At 47.8% G+C, this 27,856-nt stretch overlaps 1 protein-coding gene across 3 annotated transcripts in view; it reads right to left on the minus strand.

Annotated features, from left to right (window-relative positions):
- The window catches only part of PEX5L (peroxisomal biogenesis factor 5 like), a 123,055-nt gene extending 96,830 nt beyond the window's left edge, over positions 1 to 26,225 (minus strand). For all 3 annotated transcript variants that reach the window (XM_030216328.1, XM_030216327.1, XM_030216326.1), the window contains exon 1: positions 26,142 to 26,225. In XM_030216328.1, the coding sequence (XP_030072188.1) occupies positions 26,142 to 26,210 (69 nt within the window). In that variant the 5' untranslated portion in view covers positions 26,211 to 26,225. The remainder of the gene's footprint in view (positions 1 to 26,141) is intronic.
- Positions 26,226 to 27,856: the final 1,631 nt, after the last annotated feature.

The following is a 27,856-nucleotide window of genomic DNA, read 5'->3' on the forward strand; positions in this document are numbered from 1 at the left end:
TACCGGAGGAGGGAGTAGCAATCCCTCCTCCTTCCAGAGCTGCCTCCAAAATGGTGGCCAACTGCCTTGTCCAATACATCCTGGAGAAACTCCCTCATATGGTGTGCAAGCCCTGCCCAGCACAACCCAGGATCTCCCCTGAGCAGAGCAGGGCAGGGCAGGGCATGGAGCCGCCGTTTTGGAGGCAGCTCTGGAAGAAGGAGGGAGTGCTTCTGTCTGCTCCCACATATGAAGGTACGGGGGAAGGGTTTGGGGCCGTTAGACCACTGGGAGGCATGCTGGACCACCAGGTGTGGGCTGGAGGTCCAGTGACCTCCAGCCCTCTCTTCTGTTGGAGTGGGGTGTTAGGAGGGCTGGAGGTCTACAGGATCTCCACCCCTCCATCAGTGTCCTTGGGGGGGGGGCTTGGGGGGGTTCACTAGGCCACCAGGGCCTTGCCATTTGGGGGGGAGTCCAGGAGTCCACCAAACCTCCAGCCCCTTGGAACGTTTGACATATCCAGGCTTATTTTTTTTTGATGGCGGAGACCTGTCAAACAAGTGTGACAGGATTGTGCCTGAGTGTATGCCTAGGCTGAATCCTCCTGCGCTTTCCCCCAACTATCAACGCTAATAACATGCCTAAATTTGCATGTTATTAGTGTTGATCATTGGGGAGTTAACTCCCCATTGCTATTCTGGTGCTATTTTTACACTGCTGTTTCAGAACAGTGTGGGGAAATGGATCATTGGGTCCTAAGACGAATAAGAAACTTCAGGCTTTGGAGATTAAAAGTGAAAATTGGATGAAAGACAGTGGGGTATATTTGCAGGAAAATGGAGAGCTTGGAAAATGCGGTCAGACGCCAACATTTAAGAGTGCTTCATTTTCCTAAAGTATTTTCAATATTAGCTTCTGATATGTTTAAAAGATATCTAGTGGAAACCCTAAAGGTTCCAGAGTCTTCGTACCCTCCAATCTCCAAGATTTATTCCCCTTCCTGCTGGTAAGAGAAAGGAGCTCCATAACCAGCAAGGTTTGTCTGTGGACAGTTTTGATTTAACAAATTTCCTGGAGCAGTCTGACGACAAGGTTCCGGTCCTGGCTACGTTATTGGTGCAACTGGCGCTTGACTCGGACAGGGAATTCCTTACGAAGTTGTTCTTTAACTATAAGGATGTTTTATTTATGAATTTCAAAGTTTGGATGTTCCCAGATGTGTCACAAACGACCCAGAACAAGCGGGGACAGTTTTTGATGTTAGGGAGTGGAGGAGCAGCCTAGTGGTTAGCGCAGCGGGCTTGATCCTAGTAAACTGGGTTCAATTTCCACTGCAGCTCCTTGTGACTCTGGATAAGTCATTTAACCCTCCATTGTCCCAGATACAAAATAGGTACCTCTATATAATATGTAAATCTCTTTGATTGTAACCATAGAAAGGCAGTATATCAAATCCCACCTCTTTACAGACCCAGATTTTGCAGTTAGGGATAATGTTTGTTCTTCACTATCCCTGTAAATGTATGATAGCTTTGCAGGGTGTGAGATATGCTTTTTTATGAAACCTTGCAACTTTCTACTTTTTTAAAATTTGGTAAAGGGGTGACCATCATAGAAGTCATCTTTTCAAAATAAGTGGGGGTGCTAAACCCAATGGAATTTATCTCATCCCTGGAGACAATCAAGGAATTTGCTCAATATTGTGGGTGCTCAAGCACCCCCAGCACCTACAGAGCTGGCCCCTATGGTGACCACTGCCAGCACCCCTGAAGGTCCATCCTCTTAGACTCCAGATTGAGGTGGCCCAGGGCCACCTTCAGGTTCCACCTTTAGTTTTTCCTTGTATCTGTTTACTTTTGTAATATTCCATCTTTTTCTTTTTTTTTTCTCCTGCCCACTTATTGTGGACTAATGACTAGGCCATGTTGAAGTTTTCTTCTGGAATGATATTTACTGCAATATTTTTCTCTTTCATGCGATGAAACTACAGTGTAGTAAATTTAAAACAAATAGGAGAAACTTTTTCTTCATCCAACGCATAATTAAACTCTGGAATTCGTTGCCAGAGAATGTGGTGAAGGCGGTTAGCTTGGCAGAGTTTAAAAAGGGGTTAGACGGTTTCCTAAAGGACAAGTCCATAAACCACTACTAAATGGACTTGGGAAAAATCCACAATTCCAGGAATAACATGTATAGAATGTTTGAACGTTTGGGAAGCTTGCCAGGTGCCCTTGACCTGGATTGGCCGCTGTCGGGGTCTTTTCCCAGTATGGCATTACTTATGTACTTAACTACCACTAGGGATCAGCCGGCACCATTTTGAACCCAGTGCTAGAAGCAGTAGAAGTGATTGACTATCACTCCTGCCTCCATTAGATACCAGGGAGACATTTGGTAGGACTTGGAGGTTCAGGGGATGGGGGATTGTAGGGGCTTATATCTTTGTCAGGAGATGCAGGGGGTGTGCTGAGATGGGAGGCGGCATTGTCAAGTGGATGTAGTGGGGGTATCAGGATAGCAGATTTTTCATCCAGGGGGGTGTGGAGGCGTGCAGGGAAGCAGCGTTGTGATGGTTGAAGAGTTCAAGGTTGGTGGAGGATTGATACTGCAGGGCGAAGCAATTTTAAAAGCCTGCAAACGTGGAGATTTGGGAACAGCAGGACACTCTTTCTCCACATGCAGTTTTTTGAAATTTCTGTTCCCGCTGGATATAATGGCAGATACACACGCCTTCCTGTACGTTCTCATAGTATTTTTACAAAAGGTTCTACGTTTGTCAGAGTCTTTTATAAAATACCAGGAGAATTTTGAATGCTTCAACTTGGATGTCTCATTTCCCTGAGCTTCATATGTTTATACATATGTTTTTTTACATGCACGCACGCACTCACATACACACACACACACACACACACACACACACACACACACACACACACACTCTTTCAAAAAATTCTCTCTCATTTTGTGATGGGGGCAGGAGGAGGAGATTGTGGCAAAAATTTGCTGTTGCTTTGCCTTCACATTTTCTTTTAGACAATGGTAATTTTCAAAGGTATTTTTTTTTTGTTTTGTTACATTTGTACCCCACGCTTTCCCACTCATGGCAGGCTCAATGCGGTAGGCAATGGAGGGTTAAGTGACTTGCCCAGAGTCACAAGGACCCGGGACCAACGATAGTTGTCTAGGGTTGGTCCCGGGGTCCACTTCACAGAGGCAGTGGGTTCCCAAAGAATACGCAATCCACACGGATTTGGATATATAAAGTATATTATATTTGCATATATGTATTGGCTCACAGCACTTAGTACAGGGAAAAGGGTACAAGCTGTCTTGGGGTGTGTGTTTAGAGGGAGGGAGAAAGAAAGGATAGGGTGTTAGGTCAGAGGAAGAAAGAAACCTTGGACTAGGGCTGTCTGAGAAGGGCGGGAGCAGATCCAGGTGCTCTGGTGGCTAAAGATGGAGGTGTGCAGAGAAAGAAGAAGAAACAAAGACAGCCCAGCAGAGTCCCGTGCCCTCTGCTGCAGGGAGAAAGAAAGAGGGAGACATAGTGCCCTGGACACAGAGAAGTGCCCGGGACAGAGAGGGGGGGGGGCAGTAGACCCCAAGCTGAGCTCTGTGCTCTGCTGCACAGAGACAGACAGAGAGAGAGAGAGAGAGAGAGAGAGAGAGAGAGAGAGAGAGAGAGAGAGAGAGAGAGAGAGAGAGAGAGAGAGAGAGAGAGAGAGAGAGCCCTAGTGAGCTCTGCTTTATACCTAATAAGAACTGACAGGGAACAGGAGCAGAGAGAAATCAAAAACTTCTCTTTCCCAGTTATTTCCTTTACAGAACTCCAGATACTTTCTGAAGTCAGGAAAGGTGACAACTTTCACAGGTTGTCCTGTTTGAAATCCCAGGTGAAGTGATGCTTTACCCATAGAAGCAGGGCTTTTTTTGTGGGGGTACTTGGGGGTACTGAGTACCGGCACCTTTTCCGTTGTCTGCTAAAATTGACCCATGATCCCCAAGTTTTAATGAAAGACTCTACACACCAATTCTGCCTTGTCATAGGTTCTGTGACTGGTTGCAGGGGGCCTGGCTATTGTGGGGTGGGTCCCTCTGAAGGGTGGCCTGGCATTTGAGTACCGGCACCTTTTTTGCTAGAAAAGATGCACTGCATAGAAGTGGCATAATACAAAACTGCGCACCCAATACACATTTACCTATTGTTTGAGGAGACATTCCCAGGGGCAGGACTGTGGAGCGGTTTGCACTTACGCACAAACCTTTGATAAAGCAAACATAAGCATGCAAATGTAACCCAGAAAAGGTGTGCAGCCAAAGAGTAGACGTAAATGTAAGCACACCGTTTTCCTGGGATACTTTTCAAACAAGGGGCACGCATGGGCTTTAGCTATGAAAATCTAGCAAAAGCTGCAGAGAGAAAAGTATGTGTACGCACGTCTTGCCTGTGTGCGCAGATATAAAATTACCCCCTTTATGCACTGGATTTTTAAAACATAAACAATGGCAAAGTGAAATGTTACACAAAAGGAGAAATACAAAGCTTGTTATTTATTTATTTATTTATTGCATTTGTATCCCACATTTTCCCACCTTTTTGCGGGTTCAGTGTGGCTTACAATATGATATAAATGATGGAAATACAATTTGTTACAACTTGGTTATGGATTACATTGTGTAGATTTAAGCGAGACAGTCAAATAACGTTAAGGAATATAACAATGGAACACAGACATTGAAACATTGGAAGGGGACATTGGGAGGCTTAAAGGGCAATATTAAGGCATGAAGACATATGGTATACATATTTCTCTGAGAGAAGGTATGAGTGGTGTGAGATTACGGGAAGAGGATTGTAAAATTGGATGTGTGATGCATTAGTGAACAGTGAGTATGGACTTTATGTTACGCATAGGATGTTGAGGTAGGAATTGGGATGTCAAGGTTGGGATGTTCACAATATCCCCGATGTTTTATACAAAGGTTCTCCTCAATATGGTGCTTTTTGTAAAATGCAGATGACGCCAGCAAATACACGAGTATTTGCCAGCAATGCCCCGGAATGTACATTTTCAGAGGCTAAAAAAAAGTACCTCTTCACTCCTTAATCATGCACTGTCCACGAAAGGGAGAAAGTAAAAAAACCCTGATCAAAATGAGCACCTTACAGAAATGTATGCATGCCTCAGTGCAGGTGCAAAAGCCGACGGTGAAATGTTTGGGCCGGATTCTGTAAATGACACCCAACGTTAGGCGCCATTACGATCCATGCTAAGGTCCGATCCTATAAAAGTCACTTAGCGCTAAGCATCTTTACAGAACAGCGCTTAGTGCAGATTCCCACACTCAACGTTGGACTCTAGGACTTACGCCTACTGAAATCTGGTGTAAATCTTCGCATTCAATGGATGGCAGTTAGGCATTGAAATCCAAGTAATTCTATAACATGGCGCCTAATTTCTGGGACAGCCCCTGACCCTCCCGTGCCCCTCCCATGCCCATGTCCCATTTTTGAAGGAGTGGAACGCCGGTACTACCTGAATACTACTGAGCAACAGGACAACCTCATGTTTTGTGCCTACTGATGGACTTTTACTTATGCACTCTACCTCTGCTTTTGGCTGTTTGGCCACACCTTATTACTGCACTGGACATTTGTGCCTTATCCAGTTTTACTGTTTACTAACAAAAGAAGTTTGCTGTTTACTAATGTACAGACAGAATGCAGGGCTATTAGACATATAGCTTGTAACAGTAGTTTGCAAGGCCTATACAAGACCAGCTTGCACGTAGCAACGCCATCTGAATAGGCGACCTTGGAGGGTGCTGACACCCCCCTGCATTCCTGAGCCGCACCTTATCTCCTGTGCTAGAAAGGAGCATTGTGTGTGTGTACAGAATAAGCTGCTAAGTTTCGTTTTTCTTGCCAGTATCATTTCAGTGTTATGACGTGTGTACGTACTGGGACTACAATTTTGTACTGTAAGAACTACAAATGTTTACTGCGCATGACAGTTGTGACGTGTAAGGGGCCAAATGCGCAGGCCCAGTAGGGAAGTATAAATGTAAGCGTCAGATGATTTATGACACACAGTGTCCCGAGGCTACTCGGTGCTGTTCACTTGCTAGCAATAAAGTTGCCTTGTTTGGAACCAAAATTTGCCTTTCGTCTCCTGATTTCCCACCTGTTTCATTGGCGACCCAGATGGGACAGAAGTAGAAGGGGGAATCGGATTATATTCTTCCCCTCCCCCACTGCGGTCGGATCGGGTCATCGACCCCCACCTGAGAAGGTGGTGAGTGGCCACCGCTGATTTCAGCGTCCATCTCCCGGAGGAGGGCCGATCCACTCCGCCTGACTGTAGAGGGGGTTGTGTGGTTCCGACAAGGCACCTTTTTCCATTTCAGAGAGAAGCGTACGACGGCGCAGCCTGCGACCCCGGCGGACAGGCGAGTATACTCTACGTAGTGACCAGCCCAGTAAGGACCGAAGAAGAGGCGTGATCACCCTCTTTTAGCCAGTGACTAATACGGACTATTGGTATCCGACTAGGTCCCGAAACTCACTAGGCTCCGACGACGAAACCGAGCGGCGAACGGGAGGGTTTCTTGTGGCGTATGAGAGTGTGTGAATGGGCTTGCAGTTCCAGGCCGGGCGACCGCGTCCTGGTCAGGCCGAGTGTTGACCCTTCTGTGTCTGGTGGAACGAGACCCCTTACTCCTCCACCTCCCCTTTCCCCCTTTTGTCCGTCACCTGTCCTTTGGCACTCAGGTTAGGATGGGCGGGGGTGGGTCCTCACCGTTAGATTTAATGACGGAACACTTTAGCGAAGTGTTCGACCTAGATAAATGTAGCAGGGCCGGGATGATACAGAGATGTCAATTTATGTGGCCAGGGCTAGGAATTGCTGGATGGCCCCCGGAAGGGTCATTCGAGTATGAAAAAGTGGCGGCGGTCATGAATATTGTTATAATTGAGGGAAACCCAGGCTGTCCCGAGGACATTCCATACATAGAAGCGTGGTTGGATGTAGTCCGGGATCCGCCGGCTTGGGCCCAACGGAAGGTAGAAAAGGCCGCCCTTATGGTGGTAAAGCAGAGAAAAGGCCGGAAAACCAAACTTAGAACCCTGCCGACCCATGCCTTCGCTCTCCAAAGCTCGGCAACCGCTGCCGTCCCGAAGGCCGCAGGGACCGCCCCCATACGGCCTACCGCCCCTAGCACTGAAGCCACTGAGACCACGCCCCCTGCTACCAGAGTCAAGGCAGGAACTACGCCCAGTACCACCAACACACTTTCTAGAAAAAAACCCCCAAAGAAAACCGCAGGGAAAGTTCAGGGTTCGGCCGAGAAGAAGCCTCCAAAAGCCCCGATACTTGCTACGGCGGAGGCATACGAAGACGACATTGCGCCGCCGCCCTATGCTCCTATGTACCCTGACCTTACGGGCCTAGCAGAAGGCCCCGCTGACGCCGAGACTTCCGGGTCAGAGTCGGATGCCGGGGAGACGTCCCGCCCAGCCTCACCTGAGTCACCTGGCCTCGCAACCACACGGAAGAGTAAACGGGTTGTGAAGAACATTACTCGGTTCCCCCAATCGAGTCCGCAACAGGCCCAGGCCCTTCCGTCCAACCGAAAAGGGGGAACCTCCCACTTATTCCCAGTTCGACAGTCCACCACCTATACCCCTAACCCGGCGGAAGGGGGGGGCCAGCCCATCGAATCAACAGTTTATAGCCACGTTCCCTTCTCAAGTGCCGATTTGTATAACTGGAAATTCCATGGGCCGTCCTACGACCAGAAACCCGAGCAGCTGATAGAGCTGGTGGAAGGCATTATATACAGCTATAATCCAACTTGGGCAGACCTTAGGCAGTTGAGCGCCCACATCCTGACCTCTGAAGAACGCCGCCTTTTACAACAAAATATGGAGCAAGCCATCCGGGATGCGAATCCGGCCCATGCCAATTTACAGAACCTAATAGAAACGGAGGCGCCCATCGCTGCCCCTACGTGGGACTACCGAACCGCCGAAGGCCAAACCTTTATCCGCCGATACCAGCAGGCGTACCTGGCCGCCTTAAAGAAGGGGAAGCAGAAGGTTACCAACATGGGAAAAATCCACAGTGTAGTCCAACAAAAGGACGAGAGTCCAGGGGACTTCCTTGAACGACTTATGGAAGCATTCAGAAGGCACAGCCCGATAAATCCCGAAGACCCTAAGAACCTCCCAACCGTGGTTATGAGTTTTGTTAGCCAGTCAGCACCGGATATACGAAGAAAGCTACAGAGAACGGAGGGGTTCGAAGGGATGAGCCTAAGCCAACTGAAAGCTATAGCTGATCGCGTATTCGGATATCGCGACCAGGAGGAGAAGGTGGAGGCCCGGAAGGAATCGACCAGACGGATGCGGGAGAAGGCAGATGTGTTGGCCACGGTGCTGGAAGAACGAATGAGGTCTAGACCAAAGGGGAGGGGCAGGAGAACAAGAGGAACGCGGTCCCCCATAGGGCGTAACCAGTGTGCAAATTGCCGACAAGAAGGACACTGGTGGGCTGATTGTCCAGAGGAGATACGGGACAACCCGAGAGAAGAGGAATCATGGGACCGGCAGAGAGAGGAGGAGACCGGCGACCGCACGGGGGCCCCTAGGCGAGGCCGTGGAAGGGGCCGAAGAGAGAGAGGACGGGATGACCGGAGGGAATGGCAGATGGCTGTGGACGCTACCCGAGACAGCACAGCATGAAGAAACCGGGAGGGCAGAGTCCCCACTGACCCTCTGGTGGAAATTCGGGTGGGGACAGAATCTATGAAGGCCTTACTAGACACGGGGGCCCAGCGATCTGTTATCACCACTGCCATAGCCCCAGCCACGAAAGAAACTATACCAATTGTGGGAGCCTCCGGGAAATCCCTTGCGGCCCCCCTCCTCAAAGAGCGCCAAGTCCAGATCGGAGGGACGATGGTGTCCCATCAGTTCATACACATCCCTGGATGCCCGGTCCCCTTGATTGGTCGAGACCTACTCTGTAAGCTCCAGGCCACCTTGAAGTTCAAGACTACGGGTGAAGTGGAAGCTCGCTTTGAAGATCGGCCAGTGACACTTATCTGTCCAGTAAGAGAAGAATGGAGACTACACGTTCCCCCAACTGTAGGACCCGGCGACTGCCGTTACGACCAGAACACCCCTTTCGCCCAGCAGAGGCGAGCCATAATGGATGAAGTGCCTGATGTATGGGCAGAATTGAACCCCGGCGGACTGGCCGTTAACGCTATCCCCATCTGGATTGAGCTCAAACCAAATGCTCAAGTTGTCAACCAAGGACAATACCACATCCCCTATGCAGCCCGGCATAGTATGCATACACATCTACAGAAACTCCTTCAACAGGGAGTCCTTAAACCAATCAGATCCGCATGGAACACCCCATTGTTGCCCGTTAAGAAACCAGGAACATCCGAGTACAGACCCGTCCAGGACCTGAGGAAAGTCAACAACCAGGTAGCCGACATAGTTGCCCTCGTACCAAATCCATACTCCATCCTAGCCCAAGTGCCATCTCAGACCAAGTGGTACAGTGTCATTGATTTGAAGGACGCCTTCTTCTCCATCCCTCTTGCTGTCGACAGCCAAAAGTTGTTTGCCTTCACGTGGGAAGACTTGCAGACGGGAACCAAGCAGCAATATACATGGACCCGTCTTCCCCAGGGGTTCAAGAACTCGCCTACCCTCTTCGGCGACCAACTCGCCCAGGACCTGAAGACGTATCAGGACGAGTATGGGCCGGTCGTCCAATACGTGGATGACCTGTTGGTGGCCCGTGAACGTACACCGAATGTGCTGAAGCTACACTCTACCTCTTGAAGACCCTGGAAGCCCAGGGGTACCGGGCCAGTCGCAAGAAGGCGCAGATATGCGAGATCGAAGTCGAGTATCTGGGGTTTCGCCTCCGAGAAGGAACCCGAAGGCTCGGTATCCCCCGAACCCAAGCTATTCGCAACCAACCCACTCCTGCAAACAAGAAGGAATTACGGGCACTCCTCGGAGCCGCTGGATATTGCCGCATTTGGATCATCAATTTTGCTATCCTGACCCACAGTTTGTATGCCAAGCTGAAGGGGCCTGAACTCGAGGGCCAAGATCTCCGGTGGGAGAAAAGCGAACTGAAAGCCCTTCAGGACCTTAAGGATGCCCTTGCGGCTCCACCAGCGCTCGGACTGCCAGATGTGACTAAGCCGTTCCACTTGTTCATCGACGAAAAGAAGGGATTGGCACTTGGAGTCCTCACCCAACTGGTCGGTACCTGGCAACGCCCTGTAGCATACCTCTCCAAGAGCATGGACAACGTGGCACGAGGATGGCCGGGCTGCCTACGAAGCATTGCGGCTGCTTGTCTCCTGATACACGAGGCCAATAAACTCACATTCGGCCAAACACTTTTTGTGACCACACCCCACACCATCCGCGGCCTACTCGAGAGCCACGGACCCAGATGGATGACCAACTCCCGATTGGTCAAGTACCAAGCCCTCCTGTGCGAAAATCCGGAGGTGCGGATCCTGGACACGACCAACCTCAATCCTGCCACCCTCCTTCCGGCCCCTGAACCACCACTCCACGACTGTGAAGAGGTAATGGCCACTGTGCACTCGAGCAGACCTGACCTGAAGGATCAACCCTGGCAAGGGGGCATCACCCTTTTTACCGATGGAAGCAGCCAGGTGATAGAGGGAATTCGAAGAGCTGGCTATGCGGTGGTATCTGAGGACCATGTGATCGAGGCTATGGCTCTGACACCCGGAACATCAGCCCAGAAAGCGGAGCTAATCGCCCTCACCAGAGCCCTCCTGTGGGCTGAAGGAAAAGTTGTCAACATTTACACCGACTCCAAATACGCTTTCCTCACCCTCCAGGTGCACGGAGCCTTGTACAAGGAGAGGGGATTTCTGACAGCTGAAGGGAAAGGACTTGCAAATGCCGCTGAGATCTGCCAATTACTCGAGTCGGTATGGAAGCCGAAGAAGGTGGCTGTGATGCACTGCAGGGCCCACACTGGAAGAACGGACCCTATCGCCCGGGGAAATCAGCGGGCAGACGACGCTGCAAAAAGGGCAAGTCAGCTCCCCTACTCCTCTCACCCTCCTGACCCCGTACTCGTCGTCCAGCTCCCTACGGAGACCCCTATTTACACCCCCCAAGAAACGGAATGGGCCCAACAAGAGGGTCTACAGTCACGCAATGGCTGGTGGATACTACAGGATGGGCGCATATGGATACCCGAAGCCTTGGCCTGGACGGTGGCCAAGGAGGCTCACGATCGCACCCACCTGGGAAGGGACGCCCTGGGGCGCTTACTTGAGAAGACCTACTACATCAACAAACTATCCCTGTGGACCAAAAACGCTTCCAGCCGATGCGCGACTTGTGCCCGGAACAACCCTCGAACGGGGCCCGGGCCTATGCCAGGACATGTTCTCCGAGGCACCAGCCCTTTCCACGTGTGCCAGATTGACTTCACACACATGCCCCCGGCGCGCGGCTACAAGGCTATCCTCGTCGCCGTGTGTACCTACACCGGATGGATTGAAGCCCAGCCTACTAGAACGGAAATGGCTAAAGAAGTTACCTCCCTACTGCTTCATCAAATCCTACCCAGATACGGCCTCCCCAAGCAAATAAACTCTGACAACGGCCCCGCCTTCGCTAGTGAAGTAACACAACAACTCAGTACAAGGCTGGGTCTCGATTGGAAGTTGCATTGTGCCTGGAGACCCCAAAGCAGTGGAGTAGTGGAGAGGGCTAACCGATCCCTGAAGAACCAGCTAGCCAAGCTATGCCAAGAAGCAAAAGCCAAGTGGCCCGACCTGCTTCCACTGGCCTTGCTGCATCTTAGGTGTACCCCCAAGGCTACCGGCCTTACTCCCTACGAGATGATGTATGCTAGGCCACCACCACTACCCTCCTTTCCCGACTCCTTGCAGATACAGGGTGAGAGTTCCTTAGTGAAACAGATGAGAGCCTTACACCAGGTAGTGCAAGACATCCAGCAGTACACTGAAAGAGTAGCTCCCTTGGTCCTCACCAATCCTACGCACAGGTTCAGGGTGGGAGACGAGGTCTGGGTAAAAGAGTGGGATGAATCTGACTGCCTAAAGCCAAAATGGAAGGGGCCCTCCCTTGTTCTCCTAACGACCTCCACCGCTGTTAAAATTGCAGGAAGCCCAGTGTGGATACATTGGACCCGATTGAAGCCTGCTGCTCCCACTAGCAGCACCCTGAAGCGTTGGACTGCGCACCAACATCCTGACGCTCCATTACGGCTGACTCTAAGAAAGACGTGAACCACCAGATTCATGCCTGCCCAGCAACAGGAACTCAGTTTCTGGACCCACTGCGTTTTTGGCTCTCTCTTTATCGCAGCCTTCATCGTGGGCCTCATTATCTTCTTGCTGCAAAAGCTCGGATACCTCCCACCACATATATAATGCTGACCATCTTCCTTCTCCTGTGTGCAGTTCCGAGCTATCATCCTGCCACCCTGAGCCTGAATTGCTCTGAATGTTTGCGCCTCGTGCGCCACCGTATAGAGGGAGGATATCACCTAGTCACTACCCTCATTCACCAGACGCAGCCCCCGGAAGGCGATTGCCAGTTTCTCCCGACTTGTGCCCTCATCACTCCGAATGGCCTCCAACAGTTCCACAGATGCCTCCAAGGAAATCTCACTATCTGCCACAGCCCTACCAAACCAAGATACTACAATGTCACCCTCAGCGTAGGACTCCCTGCGTATGTGCCGGACCTCCGGGAGTCGAGGGAGATGGCATTCTGTATTACATTAATTCTACTCGTATCCTTGTCGGTGGCATCCAAACTGTAGCAACCCTCACCTTCGACGTCTGTGCCGCCATGGACAAGCACCCTTGGTCTCGCAAGTGTGGTAGCCAGAGTTGGCGAGAGGCATACGTTAAGGACCACAAGTATGTCTGCCCCTTCAGTCCAGACATGAGATGCTGCTCCCCGTGGGTGTGGCTCCCATGCGCCGGCGACACTCGAGCCTCGGGCTGGGACCGAGTATGTGCTTATACGGGAGGAGGATATGCCGGATGCGCCGGCCTGGGCGAATTTCGTCGAGGTTCTGGTAACTATGTGTCCCTAGACTGGCCCATCCGAGGACACGACATGCCCTGGAGAGGAACGTGGGGCCTCGGCATTGACGGCGGAGGAATGGATCCGTTGACATATATTACCATATATCAGAGTCTCGAAACGAAGCCTCCTACGCACTACCAGACTACTGTTGTCGGCTACCAAGACGTATTTGATGAATTGCTCGTGCTGAGCAGACCGAGACTAAATTCCCCATTTCCCCAGAAGCCCGAAATATGTTCCTCAATTTGGCTGAAAACATCGCCCTCTCCCTCGGAATTGCCAACTGTTTCGTCTGTGGAGGCACCGATATGGGTGAACAATGGCCCTGGGAAGCGAGAGAGATCCGACAACACACATGGGATGCACTCAACACCACTAACATTACCTTTCCCCAACGGCCGAAGCCGTACGAATGGGCCCTGAGAACAAACATCATAGGTACCCTCTGCGCTAGTCGAGCGCCATCGAAGCGTTACTCTGTACCAGTGGGAGACTCTGCTTGTACGGGGGTTCTTCAGTATAATGGCAGCCGGACGACCTGGTGGCAAACGGACAACCTGCCCGCCCCGGAGCCTATCTGGACAGAACCCACCTTGAACACGACATGGACATACGGAGGGAACGCCTCCCTCAAGTGGGTAGCCCCGGCGGGCTACTACTATATCTGCGGACGCAGGGCCTATGAACAACTCCCGACCCGCTGGTACGGTACCTGTCTCTTGGGCACGGTCCGACCTAGTTTTTTCCTTCTGCCCATACAAGTCGGCGAAACTTTGGGTATCCCCCTATACGTGGAAAAGGGGCCTGATAACCCTGCCCGACGAAACGGTCTTTCCCAATCATCAAGCCCAAAGTCCAGATTGGAGACTGGAAGGACAACGAGTGGCCGCCTGAACGTATCATTCACTACTATGGACCGGCCACATGGGCTGAAGATGGTACATACGGGTACCGCACCCCTATCTACATGCTGAATCGCATTATTCGCCTACAGGCCGTACTCGAAATCCTTACTAACGATTCGGCCCTGGCCCTCAATATCCTAGCTCGACAGAACACTAAGCTCATTACCGCCGTCTACCAAAATCGCTTGGCTCTTGACTACCTCTTAGCCCAGGAGGGCGGGGTGTGTGGCAAGTTTAACCTCAGTAATTGCTGCTTACAGATTGATGACCAGAGCCATGTCATCAGGGAAATAACTGACCGGATGGTCAAACTAGCCCACGTCCCCGTCCAAACCTGGAACAGTGCGTGGGATTGGACTTCCTCCCTCACCAGCTGGCTCCCAACCTCCGGGAGCCTGCAAGGCCTCCTCGTCATGGGTGGCCTGTTCTTGCTGTCTTGCCTAATAATACCTTTGTCTCTCCCCTTAGTTTTCAGGTGTCTCCGCTCCACCATGGAAAGCATCGCTGACCGCCGTGCTGCTGCCCAACTTATGGCTCTCCAGATGTACTCCCCCATTCCCCAGTCTGATGAAGCTGACGATGAAGCACCTTGTGGCTGATGTGCACTTTGAACCCCCTGAGTCACTCAATGGGCCATCACCCTTGTGCCAGCAAAAGACCGGCTACAAAGGGGGGGGGATTCCACTAGGGGCCCTCCGTCTCAACCCCGGCGAAGCAACCAACGGCTGTGCAAGGGCTTAGGGCTCGCTTGTTGCCTCCCTCGCTAACTATCCTTGTCCTTTCTTTCCTTTTCAGGGTTCATGGAGGTGATACTCTCCACCAGAATGGATGTTCAAGTATCAAAAGGGGGGAATGAAGGAGTGGAACGCTGGTACTACCTGAATACTACTGAGCAACAGGACAACCTCATGTTTTGTGCCTACTGATGGACTTTTACTTATGCACTCTACCTCTGCTTTTGGCTGTTTGGCCACACCTTATTACTGCACTGGACATTTGTGCCTTATCCAGTTTTACTGTTTACTAACAAAAGAAGTTTGCTGTTTACTAATGTACAGACAGAATGCAGGGCTATTAGACATATAGCTTGTAACAGTAGTTTGCAAGGCCTATACAAGACCAGCTTGCACGTAGCAACGCCATCTGAATAGGCGACCTTGGAGGGTGCTGACACCCCCCTGCATTCCTGAGCCGCACCTTATCTCCTGTGCTAGAAAGGAGCATTGTGTGTGTGTACAGAATAAGCTGCTAAGTTTCGTTTTTCTTGCCAGTATCATTTCAGTGTTATGACGTGTGTACGTACTGGGACTACAATTTTGTACTGTAAGAACTACAAATGTTTACTGCGCATGACAGTTGTGACGTGTAAGGGGCCAAATGCGCAGGCCCAGTAGGGAAGTATAAATGTAAGCGTCAGATGATTTATGACACACAGTGTCCCAAGGCTACTCGGTGCTGTTCACTTGCTAGCAATAAAGTTGCCTTGTTTGGAACCAAAATTTGCCTTTCGTCTCCTGATTTCCCACCTGTTTCATTTTGAGTTGCGTGCTATGAAATTTAGGTGCCTAATTTATAGAGCAAGATGTAGAGCAAATGTGTCAATTAAGTGCCAATGGAAATGAATGAACTCCAATAATTGACTGTTAGTGCCAAATTAACTAATTTATGCACACATCAGGGATCTGCACCGATATTTGGGTGACCTACCTGCTTATTTTCGAAAGAGAAGGGCGGCCATCTTCCGACACAAATCGGGAGATGGCCGGCCATCTCTCAAATCGATATAATCGAAAGCCGATTTTGGCTGGCCTCAACTGCAGTTTGTCGCGGAGCCAGACAAACTTCAAAAGGGCATGTCGACAGGGTACAGAAGGCGGGACGGGGGCGTGGTTAAGAGATGGCTGGCTTCGCCTGATAATGGAAAAAAGAAAGCCGGCCCTGACGAGCATTTGGCCTACTTTTTACTTGGTCCCTTTTTGTTCACAACCAAGCCTCAAAAAGGTGCCCCAAGTGACCAGATGACCACCGGAGGGAATGGGGGATGACCTCCCTTACTCCCCCAGTGGTCATCAACTCCCTTCCACCCTAAAAAACAAAACAAAACATTTTTTTGCCAGTCTCAAATGTCATACCCAGCTCCATGACAGCAGTATGCAGGTCCCTGGAGTAGTTTTTAGTGGGTGCAGTGCACTTCAGGCAGGTGAACCCAGGCACATCCCCCCCCACTACCTGTTACACTTGTGGTAGTAAATGGGAGCCCTCCAACCTCCCCCCCAAACCCATTGTACCCACATGTAGGTGCCCCCCTTCATCCCTAAGGGTATGGTAGTGGTGTACAGTTGTGGGGAGTGGGTTTTGGGGGGCTCAGCACACAAGGTAAAGTAGGTATGCACCTGGGAACAATTGTTGAAGTCCACTGCAGTGCCCTCCTAGGGTGCCCGGTTGGTGTCCTGGCATGTCAGGGAGACCAGTGCACTACAAATGCTGGCCCCTCCCACAACCAAATGCCTTGGATTTGGCCGGGTTTGAGGTGGCCGCCATCTCAAACCCGGCCATCTCTGACATTTGGCCGGCCCCAACCGTATTATCGAAACGAAAGACGGCCGGCCATCTTTGTCGATAATACGGTTTGGGACTGCTTACCCCTCCTATAGAATCCAGGGGTATATATGCATTCTTAGTAGATGATAAATATACACACAATTTTTTTCATGCTGCCCTAGAATCTATGCATTCTGGCTCATCTCCAGACGTAAATACTGTCTTTCTGGGATTGTCACGTATACAATCTATCTGTATCAATGCCGCTATTTATATTTGAATATGTCCCACATGGGCCTTCTTAAATGACTTCCAAAGCATAAAAACACTACACCACCGTGATAGTCAACTCTGGGCATTAATTCTGTCATCTTGGCTTCCTTTTACACAGTGAAGATAACAGTCAAGATTATCACCACAGGTGACGCTATCAGACAGAGGCAACCTCCAAATATCGGAGAAGTTTTATCTTCACAAATATGGTGGAAATACGTGGCCTGGTAGTCCGGCATTCCAGAATCAAGGAGATGTAAAAAGCACTTGTACTGAAGTGTGAAAGGAAACCAAAAGGTTAATATAGCGAACGTCCAGGCAGAGGACAATCTTCTGAAAACTGCCCCAGGCCACAGCTTGTGAAATGTTCTGGACCTCTTCCTGAAATAACTGCACAGGGGAGCAAAATTGCAGAAACAGCACTTTTTCTCCAGGTCTGTTTTATTTCACAGCTATACCACAGATGCAGGGCAAACAGATCTTCTTACACTACTAGTGTTTACATACAAGCTGGCCCCAAACTCCTGGGGACCAGGAGCTACATGCTAACTTACTGCTAAGTCACTAACTTCAGGATGCCCATTGCTTAATTGTCTGGTTGGAGCTGAAGTGCCAGGAATACCACAGTTAACTGGTCCAGCTCTGGATTAACCATTAAGTAAAATAAACACCTGCTTATGGCACCAAGGAAAGGGAGGGATTTTTCCCCCCTCAAGCTGTCGTGCCATTAACTCTTTCACATACCAGGCTATAATCTTTTTAGGGAGGATAGAGAGGGACGTAAAGGTGGAGGAGTAGCTCTGTATGTGAGAAATGATATCGCAGCGACTGAAATGACAGGGAACTGGGGAAAGGAAGAAGCGATATGGATCACCATAAAAAGAGAGGATAGAACCTTGGTCCACGTGGGTGTTGTCTATAGACCCCCCCCCCCCCCCCCGACACAATTGGAGGAACTAGATAAAGATCTGATTGCTGATATTCAAAAGTTGGGGAAGAAAAGAGAGGTGCTGTTGTTGGGAGATTTTAATCTGCCGGATGTAGATTGGAAGGATCCGTCTGCGAAATCGGAAAGAAGTAGAGAGATTGTGGATGCTGTTCAAAGTCCTCTGCTCAGACAAATGGTGACGGAACCCACAAGGGAGGGAGCCACGTTGGATCTGGTGCTCACGAATGGGGATAGTGTGTCAAATGTCCAGTGGCTGCACACCTGGGAAGCAGTGACCATCAAACGGTTTGTTTTGATATAACGGCTCATGTGGATGGCAGCCACTCAAAACTCAAAGTCCTGGATTTCAAGCGAGCTGACTTTAACAAAATGGGGGAATACCTGAGGAAGGAGCTGATGGGCTGGGAGGACATACGAGAAGTGGAAGGACAGTGGTCCAGGCTGAAAGAAATAATAAACAGGGCCACAGACCTTTATGTAAGGAGAGTAAATAAAAGCAAGCGAAAAAGGAAACCGATATGGTTCTCCAAGCAAGTGGCTGAGAAAATAAAGGCTAAAGAGTTAGCGTTCCAGAAATATAGAAAATCTCAAGAAGAGGAACACGGGGAGGAATACCGGATGAAACTGAAAGAAGCCAAGAGAGAGGTACGTCTGGCGAAGGCGCAAGCAGAAGAACAAATGGCTAGAAATGTAAGGAGGGGAGACAAAAACATCTTCAGGTATATTAGTGAAAGGAGAAAGACTAAAAAGGGAATTGTGAGACTAAAAGATACAGCGAAACGCTATGTAGAAAATGATGAAGAAAAAGCCAATTTGCTAAATAGATACTTTCGTTCTGTTTTCACTGAAGAAAATCCTGGGGAAGGACCGAGAGGGACTGGCAAAAGTACACCTGAGAATGAAGTGGATAGAGCACCGTTCACGGAAGAGAGTGTGTATCAACAACTTGGAAAGCTAAAGGTGGACAAAGCCATGGGACCGGACGGGATCCACCCCAGAATTCTGAGGGAGCTCAGAGAGGTTCTGGCGGGTCCTCTTAAAGATTTGTTTAATAAATCCTTGGAGACAGGAGAGGTTCCGAGGGATTGGAGAACGGCGGAGGTGGTCCCTCTTCACAAAAGTGGTGATAGGGAAGAAGCTGGAAACTACAGGCCGTTAAGCCTCACTTCGGTTATTGGAAAAGTAATGGAAGCGATGCTGAAGGAAAGGATAGTGAATTTCCTGGAAGTCAATAAGTTGCAAGATCCGAGACAACATGGTTTCACCAAAGGGAAATCGTGCCAAACGAATCTCATTGAATTCTTTGACTGGGTGACAGGAGAATTAAATCAAGGACGTGCTATGGACGTAATCTACTTAGATTTCAGCAAGGCTTTTGACACGGTTCCCCACAGGAGGCTCTTAAATAAACTAGATGGGCTGAAGATAGGACCCGAAGTGGTAAACTGGATTAGGAACTGGTTGACAGGCAGACGCCAGAGGGTGGTGGTGAATGGAGTTCGCTCGGAGGAGGGAAAGGTGAGTAGTGGGGTGCCTCAGGGATCGGTGCTGGGGCCCATTCTGTTCAATATATTTGTGAGTGACATTGCCGAAGGGTTACAAGGTAAAGTTTGCCTTTTTGCAGATGACACCAAGATTTGCAACAGAGTGGACACCCCGGAGGGAGTGGAAAACATGAAAAAAGATCTGAAGAAGCTAGAAGAATGGTCTAACGTTTGGCAATTAAAATTCAATGCGAAGAAATGCAAAGTGATGCACTTAGGGAGTAGAAATCCAAGGGAGACGTATGTGTTAGGCGGGGAGAGTCTGATAGGCACGGACGGGGAGAGGGATCTTGGGGTGATAGTATCTGAGGACCTGAAGGCGACGAAACAGTGCGACAAGACGGTGGCCGTAGCTAGAAGATTGCTAGGCTGTATAGAGAGAGGAATGACCAGCAGAAGAAAGGAGGTTTTAATGCCCCTGTATATGCCGTTGGTGAGGCCCCACCTGGAGTATTGTGTTCAGTTTTGGAGGCCGTACCTTGCGAAGGATGTTAAAAAAATGGAAGCAGTGCAAAGAAAAGCTACAAGGATGGAATGGGATTTGCGTTCCAAGACGTATGAAGAGAGACTTGCTGACCTGAACATGTATACCCTGGAGGAAAGGAGGAACAGGGGTGATATGATACAGACGTTCAAATATTTGAAAGGTATTAATCCGCAAACGAATCTTTTCCGGAGATGGGAAGGCGGTAGAACGAGAGGACATGAAATGAGATTGAAGGGGGGCAGACTGAGGAAAGATGTCAGGAAGTATTTTTTCACAGAGAGGGTGGTGGACGCTTGGAATGCCCTCCCGCGGGAAGTGGTGGAGATGAAAACAGTAACGGAATTCAAACATGCATGGGATATGCATAAAGGAATCCTGTGCAGAAGGAATGGATCCTCAGAAGCTTAGCTGAAATTGGGTGGCGGAGCAGGTGGGGGGAAGAGGGGTTGGTGGTTGGGAGGCTAGGATAGGGGAGGGCAGACTTATACGGTCTGTACCAGAGCCGGTGATGGGAGGCGGGACTGGTGGTTGGGAGGCGGGAAATACTGCTGGGCAGACTTATACGGTCTGTGCCCTGAAAAAGACAGGTACAAATTCAAGGTAAGGTATACACATATGAGTTTATCTTGGGCAGACTGGATGGACCATGCAGGTCTTTTTCTGCCGTCATCTACTATGTTACTACGTTACTCAGAAGCCTAGCCAGGTTGAGGCATCGGGGCGGGCGCAGAGAGCAGACTCCTGATGGCGCCTATTTTTCATGCGACAGGTCTCGTGAAAAATAGGCGCTGTCGCAAGTCCATTTGGGGGAGCGGTCGCTCCCCTGGCGACCCGTCTAGCTACGCCTCTGCTTTCACTGCCGTTTGCCAAACCCATTATCCAACATCAATTTCAGTGTTTTTCTAATCGTTATAAATATATATGATGTTTTGATTCATACGATAATGATATTTCTCTGCACTTATTTAGGGGTATGTTTACTAAGGTGCGTTAGCGTTTTTAACGCGCCTGTAAATTTAAGGCACGTTGAACGCTAACGCGCCTATACATTTCTATGGGCACGTTAGCGTTTAACGCGTGCACACCATTTGCCTGCGTTAAAAACGCTAACGCACCCATAGCGGCACTTAGTAACCCTAGCCCTTAAGGTCTTGTCAGTTAAGCAATAGAAGGGCTGAGCTTAGGGCATTCCTGAACTGATCTCTGCTTCTCCGGTAGCGTTTCTTACATACATGTAATTGTAGAAAGGGGAAAATGTCCTAATACACAAGGAAGGTGAATAGAACCAGCGTGGGCAGAATCCTTTTGCTTGCTTCTTTCGAGCACACTCTGATAGGTAAAGAGTAGGGTACATCTTAACTAGGCTGATGGTAAACACATCATGATAGAAATATAAATCTCTACAAATAGCTAGTGTTCATCTGCTGCACTCAGCCTTGACAAGTATTTATATTAAAAGAAAATATGGACAGAGCTGATATCAAATCTTCATTTTGTTACGGCACAATCCTATATAATAATTCTCACCTCCAACGTTCTGAGGCTGCCTGGAACCGTGGTTTCCGGCCAGAGCTGCTCAGGAAAGTGGAGTAGATAAAAGTGACGTCACACATCCCACTCCAGATTGGCCAGTAGAAGGGAGAGGGGCGGAGCCGCGATGCAGGGAGCAGCGAATCAGCACAACACAGGGAATGCACAGCAGCAGGAACAGAAGCCCCGCCCCTCACGCATCATAATAGTGACATCAGGGAGAGGGGAGGAGCCGTGATGCAGGGAGCAGCGAGTGTCCAATGTGGAGGGGGAGGAGTAGGGAAACATACTCCTCCCCCTGCCTAGGAATCCAATTTAGTGCTGAAATCCATAGGGGAGGGGGACACCTGTGGAAGACTGACTCCCAAAACATTAATTGCAGGAAGCCAATACCTTGCTAGCGCCCGTTTCATTGGTTTCAGAAACGGGCCTTTTTTACTAGTATTTATATAAAACAAACAAATTTATCACTGTACATGATACTGTACAAGGAAATTTCAAAATAAGTCTTTTCTATAGCTCTCACTGGGATTTCATTAGGTTTAAAATATCAGAAACAAACTTTTGACACCTTAATACATATCAAAGCCACAGTGACAGCATTTAATAGCACATAAAATAGCAAATACGGAATGCATTGCCAAATGCCATAAAAATAACGCATGACTTGACAACCTTCCGGAAATTACTAAAGACTAACCTGTTTAAAGAGACTTACCACAAAGGTCCTTCATTAACGAGCTGACATCAAACTTCTACCAGAACAATTTATCCGCAATTTCTTGCTATTTGTTTATTATAATCACAAAGTTATTATTGAATGTTATTTTTTTTTATCCTTGTTCTCCTATTCCTGAAATGTTTTGTATATCTATTTACTTCTAACTTCATTTATACTTTCTGTACCTTAAGTGCTATAATATTCTGTATTTCTCTTCCGGAATTGGCGATCGCCATTACGGCATAATGTAAACCACATTGAGTCTGCAAATTGGTGGGAAAATGGGGGATACAAATGCAGTAAATAAATAAATAACAGAGGTCACGTTAGAAGCCTTACGTGGTATCCTCACATGTACGTCGTGACATTTCCATCTGTAGATTATATACACATGTAAACGGTGATTTCAGAATGCTGCTGTGGAGATGATCCGGAATGCGCAGATTTAAAAGGGACGTATTCTGGGTTTGCAGGAGAAAATGAATTTGTTATATCATGGATCCTGTGCTATCCAGTTGAAACTGAATGTTGGCAAGACCAAGCTGTGGTTATCTGACAGCTTGAAAAGGTCCCCCCCCCCCCCCCCACTTAAGAACATAAGAATAGCCATACTAGATCAGATCAATGGTCCATCTAGCCCAGTATCCTGCTTCCAACAGTGGCCAATCCAGGTCACAAGTACCTGGCAGAAACCCAAAGAGTAGCAACGTTCCATTCAGAATCTTAAATAGTAGCAACATTCCAAGCTACCAAAATCTCGGGGCAAACAGTGGTTTCCCCCATGCCCATCTCATTAACAGACTATGGCCTTTTCCTCCAGGAACTTGTCCTAAATCTTTTTTTAAACCCGGATACGGTAACCGCTGTTACCACATCCTCTGGTAATGAGTTCCAGAGCTTAACTATTCTTTGAGTGAAAAAATATTTCCTCCTATTTTGTTTGAAGTATTTCCAAGTAATTTCATTGAGTGTCCCCTGGTCTTTGTACTTTTGGAGAACAGGTTTGACTTGGCTCTTAAGGGGTCCTGCCATGATGGATCTGGGTCTGCAGCTGAGGGATAAATTCTGTGACTTTTCAGTTACAGCCATATCTCTCAGAGTAGTCTTCATGGGACCTGCCACAGAAGGATATGCACCAGTTGTAACTGGTGTAGAATATTGTAGCAAAATAGATTTAAGTGACTTAAGAAACCAGGTCAGGCCTCACTGGTTTTGACCCAATTACACGGGCTGCCTGTTAAGCTCTGTATCCAGTAAAATATCCTTATGTAGGTTTTTAGATTGCTGACTGGTCTTGCACTGAGTTATTTGACAGGCAGATTGATGTGTTATGACCCCCAGGAACAGCACTGCACTCAAAGGGGGATGGCAGATTATGTGTAGCAAGTGTGCAATTTACCAGAAAGGCACACCACTATAGATCTTTTGGGGTTTAATATTCAAAGCCATTTAAATGGCCAGGAGAGGCTGCTGGTTGTTTAAATAGCTTGCCCGGGCCAGTTTTTTACCGCATCTGCAAAAAAGGGCTTTTTAAAAATGGGACGGGATAACGGCATGCGGTAAAACTGAAATCAGCGTGCACCTAAAACTGGCCTGAGCCCTTAACGCCACCCCATTGATCTAGCAGTAAGGACTCATGTACCCAGTTACAGGGCTTGTCTCCATAGTGATGGGACTGTCTGTAAGAATTTTCAGCCAATCACAGAAGTGCTTTTGAACATTGGCCAGAGAGAGCTTTTGCAACTCATGAAGATGCCATGCAAGGCTTCTACAATGACTTCCATTGCAACTTTCTACACACTGTTATTGTGGCTTGATGGACATTACACCCCCTATATTCAGTGCTATTTAATGGGCCAGAACGGCTGCTGACCGCTTAAATAGCGTTTAACCAGCTATCCGCCTATATTCAGTGGGGGATAACCGGCTATCCCCCTCCGATTATCCCCGGTTAGCAGCTAACAGATAGCCGGTTATGTCACTGGATATAACTGGCTATCCGCATGAAACGTGGGGTGTTTTTGGCTGGTTTAAAGATAACCGGCTTCGTCTGACTATCAACTTAACCGGTTATCGTTAAACTGACCAAAAAACCAGATATTCAATGCAGGTCACTGAAAACGACCTGGCATTGAATATCCAGGCTCAGCGCTGACCGCGGGAGCTAGCTGGTCTAACTTCTTGTGATCTGAATATCGGCCTCTACGGGAACAACAATTTGTTTAATTACCTTCTCTCGTACATCTAGTTTTGTGAAATCTGATTTGCATGTGTAAGTGCTGGAAAATACATATCCCTCTAATTCTGTAAAAGTCGGCAAAAATTGTGCGTGCAAATTTAAGCAGCACCCAACTTGCACGCACAATTTAATTAAATAACAAAGCTAATCAGCACCAATTATTGGCTTTTTAACAAGCAATCATTGGCACTAATTAGATTTAATTGGAATTTTATGCCTGAGTATTAAAAAGGGGCATGGAAATGGGAGAATCATGGGTGGAATGGGGGCATTTCTAGCATTTACGCACATTGCTATATAATAAGGAGGGGATACGCACCCAATTTAAGTGCATATATTTGCACCCCACTTCAGCTGCTGCAAATGGCCGTGCCTAAAGTTAGGCACAATTCACAGACATTAGCACTGTTCTAGAAACTGCGCCTAACTTAAAGTGCGACTTATAGAAATGCGCTTTTTAAAACTAGGATTCACCCCATGATGTTTGAAACAGCAACACCGACACACGTAGCTTCCATTGTTTACACATGTAAAGCCCCAAATGATGCCTTTATTTTTTGTGAAATGACTGTTGCCGTTGGATATGCAGGCAAGTACACATGTATCTGCAAGCATCCTTATAAGTATTTTACAAAAGGCTCTGCAAGCTTTTTTTTCCAAAGCCGCACTAGTGATTCCCGCATGGCAAATGAGAGGAAGCCCATAGGAATTGAATGGGCTTCCTCTCATTCGCTGCGCCGGAATCGCTAGCGTGGCTTTGTACAAGAAGTCCTGTATTCGGCAGAGCCTTTTGTAAAACACTCAGAAACTTATGAGCGTCCTTGACCTGGACATTCCAATTCCTACCTCTACCACCAGTGCAAAAATAGGACTTCCCGTGTTATTTCCGTTACAGAAAATCTAAAAGGGGGATGAAACAGCAAAATAAATTTCAGATGAAATATATCGCTTCTTTCACCTCATGCTCTGAGTTCTCAACACTACCCAGTAACAAATTCAAAATACAGTACTGGTAGACAGACACAATATTTAGATGCCACATCTACCGATCCATGCGTGATGAAACTGCACCATGCAAAATGTCACAACGGATGGTTGGCGACATGGAAAAGGCATGCTTGTGTTTCTTGACTATAACCCACTTCTATTCAAAATAAATGTGTAGCACTCTACAGTAACAGAAACTGGTGATGTCTGAACAGCAAAGTAAGTTGCCACAGCCAAGTGTCTGGGTTGAGAGCAAATCTACCGGAGCCTGTTTCCAAGTTGATTGCACTGCATCTGGGCCCATACTGGCACCGTTTCGATAATGCAAAGTGCTAATAAGTAATTTAATGAATGTGAAAACACTGTACTGGACGTGATCATACATATGTTTTACTCACACACACACAAACAAACACATACACTGACAACACGGTTAACAGTTGACATTTATCAGTTAAAAAACACGGTACTGGCAAACTGACATATGCAAAGGGTGCTGGCAGTAAAGCAGCTTATGTCATTTATTATTCATGTACTTTTTTTTTTGCAGAAAGTGCAGTATAACAAAATTAAACTGCGTAGTCAAATTCGAATTGCAAGACAGAAGCTATACAAAGAATGAGCTTCCATTCTTCAACTATTGTGGCGTTCTTTTATAAAAAAAAATTTATTTTGACAAGTGTTGCAATGTGTTTGGGTAAATTATTCTGTGTGTTTTGCTGTTAATATCTCAAATTGTAAACATTGGTGCGTAGGTGGCAAAAATCACACGGTGTAATGGAATTTGACATATGTCAGCCTCCTGCTGGAAATCCCATCATTCTGCCCACCTGTGATGTCATAGTAAGGAGGGGCTTTTCTTCTGCTGACTCATGCCTCGGTAGCTCCTTCATCACCATGGCAACAGCCTTATCTGCCGCCCTAGAGCCTTTCCCCTACAACAGTGAAATCAACAACGACCTGGGTCAAGAAACTTCATTTTGTAACTGGTTCCACAGAAATCGCCTTGCTTTGGCTTTGGAATAACGATTTGATAATGGGTAAAAAGATGTTCTAAGAGCCAGGCCAACAAGCAGTTCTGTTATTTACAGCTGGTTAAGAATGGCACGAGCCCCCAATTTACAACTATTTCAGGTTAAAATGAAAACAAACAAACAAACAAACAAACAAAAACCAAAAAACTATCTGTCATTCAAATAAGGGGTGTTTTGAAAACATATGGAATTTTGCAGACCTTATAATGGGTAATGCAACTTCCAGAATGTTTGAAAATAGCTATAATTCAAAGTAAATGGACTTAGCATTCAATGGTGACCCCCCCCCCAAAAAAAAAAAAAAAATCTAGTTCCCATGTTTATATCTTTTGAAATAATTTTTTTTAAAAAGATCAATAAACAAATTGTTGGAAACACCTTTTTTTGCATGCCTAATACCTTCTGAGCAGCTTGTTCAACATTAAACTTCCTTCATCATCCTCCTTACCTCAATTTGCACTGGCTTAATAGGTTATCACTTACATTCTTTTGCTGACCTGTATTTGACTGGACTACACATGTCTTTGGTCATTTGCACGCTTGCATCTTGACTATGTGCATAACAACAAAATTACAGAGATACATACAGCAATCATATTGTCTTCTTAGCACCAAATAACCAAAACATGTGACCAAGATAAGCAGGTAACTGATTGGTTGCCTTTGGCAAATGGAGACCATTGAGTTGAACACTAATGTTACCATGATGGGATATTCTGAGGCAAAATAACAAAGGTATAATTATTCTAACTTTGAACTGTATGGCCTCGATATTGAGACGGCGGCGGGAGTTACACCGGCTAGCTCCCACTGTTATCGGTGAACCTGGAAATTCAATGCCGGGGTCATATCTGGCCACCAGCATTGAATTTCCTGGGGGGGGGGTTGTGCCACAAGCAGCCAAAGATAAACCTGCTATTTACGCTGGTCTATCTGGCTGCTAAACTTAACTGGTCAGCCGGTGGAAAATAGTGGTAACCAGCTACGTCACGTGAAATAGCCGGTGACCGGGCTAGTCAGTGACCGGGATATTCAGCGGGAGATACCTGGTTATCTCCTGCTGAAAATTGGCGGATAGCCAGCTTCAGTTTATTTAACTGGCCAGGTGAAGTTCCTTGCCAGTTAAATACTTCTGAATATCAGGCGGTGTATTTTTTTTTTCTGTGTCAAAGCGTGGAGCTATCAAAAATCAGTTCTTAGGTCAAGGTTCTTTGGGATGTGCATGTATGTAAGTTATCTGTCAAAATTAAAAACATTACGGGGTCGATATTCAAAGCAAGTTAACCAGCCAGAAACGGCTCCTGGCCAGTAAAATCACCTGTTAACCGGTTAGTGCCACTGAAAACCACCGGTTCGTACTTAAAGCAAAACCAGAGATATTGGGGGACTGCCCGTGTAGTCTCTGTAGTTAAAATGGCTGCTGCAAGGTTTAGTGGCAGTCTCGCGAGATTGCTGCAGGAACTCGTGGCAACCATTTTAACTATGGAGAGTACATGGGCAGGAGCGTAAGA

This window comes from Microcaecilia unicolor, chromosome 10 (assembly GCF_901765095.1).
Source record: "Microcaecilia unicolor chromosome 10, aMicUni1.1, whole genome shotgun sequence".
Taxonomy (NCBI): Eukaryota; Metazoa; Chordata; class Amphibia; order Gymnophiona; family Siphonopidae; genus Microcaecilia; species Microcaecilia unicolor.